Raw genomic sequence first — 5445 nt, 5'->3', positions numbered from 1 at the left:
TGCTTGTAGCCGGCCCTAGGTGGTCTATGGATTTGGATATTATTTTTATTATTTTCTGATATTTGTTATATTACCATGATTAAAGATGGATACATCAGAAGTTTTTCTCGGAAAAGAATACTAGCAAAAGCGACCAAATAAACTTTTCTTTTGGCGAATGGGCAGTAATTTTTTTTTGAGGGACAGGGTCACGGCCCTTTATCTCTAGGCGTAGCAACCAGCCACACGGCCCTACAACGATGTCCCAAGCCCCTTATAGGCCCATATATAGCCTGTTAGCAGAAGCCCATTCCACCGTGATCCCTAACCTAGTGCCCCCACCACCGTCCGATCCAGATCCAACCGTCCAAACCCCCACACCACGACGGAAACCCTAGCGCCGCCAAGCTATATAATCTCCTTCCCACCCCCGCCGCCCGCTTTCTCCCTCCCACAGCCCACAACCCCCTCCCCCAAACCCACCACCGGCGGCGGCGCGGCGCAGCTCGAGGAAGGAGGCGAAGATGGTGAAGTTCCTGAAGCCCGGCAAGGCGGTGATCCTGCTGCAGGGCAGGTACGCCGGGAAGAAGGCGGTGATCGTGCGCGTGTTCGAGGAGGGCACCCGCGACCGCCCCTACGGGCACTGCCTCGTCGCCGGCCTGGCCAAGTACCCGAAGAAGGTGATCCGCAAGGACTCGGCCAAGAAGACGGCCAAGAAGTCCCGCGTCAAGGTGTTCCTCAAGCTCGTCAACTTCACCCACCTCATGCCCACCCGCTACACCCTCGACGTCGACCTCAAGGAGGTGGCCTCCGGCGCGCCCGACTCCCTCACCTCCAAGGACAAGAAGGTGGGCGCCGCCAAGGCCGCCAAGGCCAAGCTCGAGGAGAGGTTCAAGACCGGCAAGAACAGGTGGTTCTTCACCAAGCTCCGCTTCTAGGCCTGCAGGCCGACCGCGCAGGGCGTTTCTCTGCCGTTACTACCTGAACCCGTTTACATTTTTAGCTGCTTGCTCTTGGTATCCGTCCCTGTTTTGGTAATTGCCCATGAAGACTCTGTGTTTAGCGTGGATCTTATGAGATATGATGGTGTTTCATGTGTTGAATCATGTGAAGAATAGATCTTTGTTGGAATTTTGTTCCGCGTTATTACTTCGTGAGATATGCTGTCTGTTGTGTCTTAATATTATTGTTTTGTAATGATTTTGGTATAATCTATCTTGCTCTTGTGGTGTTCTGGTTCTTGCTTGTGCATTCTGCTAGGCCTCGTTTGTTAGTGATCAGTAGTGTAGACATTCTATGACTATCTTGCTTGTCTGTTTTTTACAGTAATGATTGTAGCTTATTCATGCTGGCCGTTTCACTGCACTATAACTGGCACTGTTTTACATTCTAGTTTGTGCTCTAGGATGCTATTCATTGCCTGTGGAGTAGTCTTGTATTTAGTTCCCTGTGTACTTGTACTTCCTATATAGCTTTGTTGGCTTACAAATTACAATGCTAATGCATCAGTGGTATCTTCTGGTTATTGCTTTGATACAATGCTTACCATTGAAGTACACATACCGACATATTTACATGGTAGACCAAATATATGGGACACTGAGGTCCAAATAAACACATTATATGGCTAATTGTTGAAAAAAATAGGCCAAAGCTTGTGAACTCTCTTGTTTCTTATATAGTGAATGAAGCAGGATATCACTTATAAGTGCTGTGCTCTTGCCAACTTTATTAGAATGTAGTGTAGCATCACATCCTCGCAACTTTATCTGTATCCAGTTTAGCACCACATCAGCTGTGCTTTGTTTATGTCACTGGTCTTAGTACAACATTAGGTCATGTGTTGTCTTTGATGGGTCTCTTGTATGCCTCTTTTTTATATTTTGGCATATTGTCACCCGGTGAACATGTGTTGTTTTTATCAATCCTAACTAGATATCTTAGCTTTAGCCCTTTATGCTATGGCTCTGATTACCAAGTTGGGTAGAAAATTATAACACATATATTTCATTGTATGGTGGTATGTTTGAATATAGAGCACGAGGAACATCAGAGTCCAATCGATTGCTCCGCATTGCTAATTTTGTACAAACATTTATGGATTGCTTAGGTAAATGAACATGACTGGTCTAGGATTCATTTGTGTGTCATGTAGGAGTTTGTTTGTTGTAGCACATCAGTTGTGCTGTGGTTAGTTTGTACAGGATTAGTAATGTGTTGTCTTTGATTTGGTCTCTTTTGCACTTGTGTACGTGTGAAGATGTACGTGTCGTCTTTTATCAATTCTAACATGGTATCAGATTCCTAGCCCGGGCTAGGAGTCTGATACCATGTGAGAGTTGATGAGGACGACAGATATGTTACATTGCATGATAGTATGTTTGAGTATAGAGCGCACAGAACAGCAGAGTCCAAGCAAGCACTTCACAGTTCTAATTTTGCACAGGCAGCTCCCTTTGGTTAGGTAAATGAGCACGGCTTGCTGTAGTCTGGGACCGATTTGCGTTGTAAAATGGAGCCAACATTGCAAGAGGGTGATTTTCCAGTGTAGTATCCACCCATCCAATAAGCGAGAGCCAGCATATGTATTCTGACAGTATATATAGAGGCAGGCTCTGATGGGATTTATTTCCATGTTGTGCTCTAGAAGCCATTCTCTACTGGTGACATTCTAGTTCAGTACTCCTTTTGTGTGACCATCTTCATTTGTGTGACCTGTTTTTTTTTCACTTTCTAACTTGGTGTTTGTTTTTAAATGTGTATCTTGAATGACAAACTGTCTGTGATTGTGTTGTGTTACCTTTTCTTTTTGCTGTTAATATGTGCATGTCTGCAATAACCCGAATCATTTGCCGCAATTGCTTTTCAATTGGTCCCTTGGTTTTATATCTTTTAGGTGTTGTATTGTTTTGAGATCGACCTGAAATGATTGGAATCTCTTAGTCTGACTAGCGAACGTCCATCCATGTGTATCTTCCTATCCATGTCAAAACTGCATGAGCATGGATTGTCCACTATCTGTTCTGGGGATACACCGTCAAACAGGGTTCGAGAATAAGAAGAGTGGCGGTGGTAAGTCCAGTCCCTCCGTTTGGGTAAAATAGTACAATTAGATCGAATCGATGATCCAAGAGAAGAGACTTCAGGATGCTATATCTGTGATTATCGTCTTATAAACATGTGTAGAATTGGAAAACAGGTGCATTCGACACACACCAAACTAAGAGGCGATCGAAGGGAAGGGGCTGACTAAGACAGATTTCTAATGATAGCACAAGCAGGTATACACACAGGATATACATAATACATATACTGTGATTGGATATGTCACACCATGTAGATCTAGTAAGGGATCAAAACAAGGTGGATGTGATGGGATAATTTTACACATGGAGTCCGTACGTACGACATCGATCACACTGCAATAAGCACGAAAACTGTAGATGAATCACAAAATAATTTGACAGCGCACATGCTTCACCGCGAACCGCTACGGCTGATGCTGCTTGAGACTCATCAAGGTTCTGAAGATACCTGCGAGCACACCAGCAACAGAGAGCACAGTGATGATCGTCTTGAAGTTGTTGTATACGAACCTATGCACGGCGATCCTCACAGGCCTTTCACGCTTGAACATCTCAATCTTCTCCGTGATGACAAAGTAGCGGTAGCCGAGGCGCATGTGGCGAGCAAGGTCCTTGAAGAAAACGAGCAGCTCATGGGTGCTGAAGAAGCTGTTAACGAGGTGCTTCGTCCGCAGCTCGTGCACGTCCTCTTTCTTGTCCACGAGCATTGCCAGTATGGAGATGTATGAGCTGATGACGAAGCCATCTGCTGGAGTTGTGCTGGACACGCAGGCCTCATAAGCTGCCATGTTGACGAGCCAGCATGCATTGGCATCATTTATAAACAATGGTGCCAGTGAGAGCTGGCCGCACAAGATAGGGTCTCTTTGCATGCTCATGTCTGCAAACCATGTCTTGCTGTTGGCGGTCAGCTTGATGCCGATTTCCGCGAGCTCAGTCGCACTGCTGGCTAGTGAGGAGCAAGTGAGACTGTGAGTATGATCTTTTCCAGTCATATCACCAATCAGATGGTACCGGAGGAGCCCAAGGAGATGTGGCGGCCTGTATATCTTGAGTTCGTCAACAGAAACCCTTGCACCATTTGAATCTGAATCTGATAAATATTGTGGGGTGATATCAAAATTTTTCGCCAAACCAATAACAATGTAGTATGCAGGATATGGCATAAAAAAGTCCGTAAGAGCCTCTAGAATCAACCAAGGAAGCTGATTCTCAAGCAGGAACATATCTCTTAGCATGCAAGGTCCCGTGGACAGGGTCATCCGATTGTACAATAAAGCATACTGGTAATCCATGTCCATATAGTGCAGCAGATAGCAACCATCGAGGAACATCATTACCGCAAATTCAGCGTCCGTGAACTTCGCCATTGCACCATCGGCGTAGCAGCTGCGGGCTTCAGTGCCGATGGAGAGGATCTTGCCGTAGACCTCCTCAACTGAGCGGCCTGACTTCTCGCACAAGTAGTGGGCTGCCGCGTGCTTCAACTCCTCTGTCTCCCGCAGGTGCGGTGAGCCATGATGGTACGGGCCGAGGGACACGAAGCTCGGGACGATGTAGCGCTCGTTGACCCCTCGTAAGCCTCGTGGGAACCTGTGGATCTTGGTTCCAAGCTTGGAGAAATCGGCCTCCAGTCTCTCCCTCGTATTCCTCACCATCTCTTGGATCTTGATACCAGTGAGGTTCATGGCGCCAACACCTGTCGGTAGAAATCACGGGCGACCCAACATCAGCAAGATTCTAACTTTTCACACAAAAACTAGACAAGAATCAAGAAATAAACAAGGAACCCAATTCAGGAAAGGAACTACCTCTGGAATGAAGCCTGCAGTGCTGCGAGTAGGAGCGAGCGGAGAACTTGCGTACAAGTCGCAGCGTCCAGGTTCGGGCTGAAATCTCAGGAAACGGAAAGGGGAAGCTGAATCTTGCCTGTTTGGCGTCGGTTGTTAGCACGTTGTAGCTGGCTGATCGAGCATGTGGCCTTGCTGTTACGTTGTAGCCGATCAAGGCGCTGACCTCCAAATGCGCGCTAGCTGCGTGTCTTGGTTCAGGAAGTGCAGATTTTTCTAGTACTAGTAGTTATTATTTTATCACTGCAGGCACAACTTGTACAAGTGCACATGCAACCTTCTTTTCAGTGGATCCGATCTCCACTAGAGTGAGTCATTTACGCAAAACCACCACAGTTGGGCTAGAGTAACAACTTGATATCACACTTGTCCTAGAGCACAAAAAACCATCAACTTTGCGTCTAACCTATAACGCGGATCACTAGTTGTCTGATTTGCTCACGAAAACAAAGAAAACAATAGGTTGACCCCACCTGTCGGGTTCGAAGATCAACAACTTTGACCAACTAATGTGGCAAATGAGACGTGGG

At 46.3% G+C, this 5445-nt stretch overlaps 2 protein-coding genes across 2 annotated transcripts; one reads left to right on the top strand and one right to left on the bottom strand.

The window, feature by feature from the left end:
• The first annotated feature begins 422 nt into the window (after window positions 1-422).
• LOC119336364 (60S ribosomal protein L27-3-like) lies at window positions 423-1143 on the top strand. The gene has a single exon (XM_037608385.1). It carries the CDS (start codon window positions 504-506, stop codon window positions 915-917), a length of 414 nt encoding a protein of 137 aa, XP_037464282.1. The 5' UTR covers window positions 423-503; the 3' UTR covers window positions 918-1143.
• A 2120-nt stretch (window positions 1144-3263) lies between these two features.
• LOC119340665 (UPF0481 protein At3g47200-like) lies at window positions 3264-5080 on the bottom strand. Its single transcript, XM_037612587.1, has 2 exons — window positions 4877-5080; window positions 3264-4764 (listed from the first exon to the last, which is right to left on the bottom strand). Exon 2 carries the CDS (start codon window positions 4751-4753, stop codon window positions 3470-3472), a length of 1284 nt encoding a protein of 427 aa, XP_037468484.1. The 5' UTR covers window positions 4754-4764; window positions 4877-5080; the 3' UTR covers window positions 3264-3469.
• Window positions 5081-5445: the final 365 nt, after the last annotated feature.

The sequence above is a fragment of the Triticum dicoccoides genome, chromosome 7B (genome assembly GCF_002162155.2).
Source record: "Triticum dicoccoides isolate Atlit2015 ecotype Zavitan chromosome 7B, WEW_v2.0, whole genome shotgun sequence".
Classification (NCBI taxonomy): domain Eukaryota; kingdom Viridiplantae; phylum Streptophyta; class Magnoliopsida; order Poales; family Poaceae; genus Triticum; species Triticum dicoccoides.
Note: the sequence above shows the minus strand (reverse complement) of the source record. Positions and strands in the feature narration are given on the sequence as shown.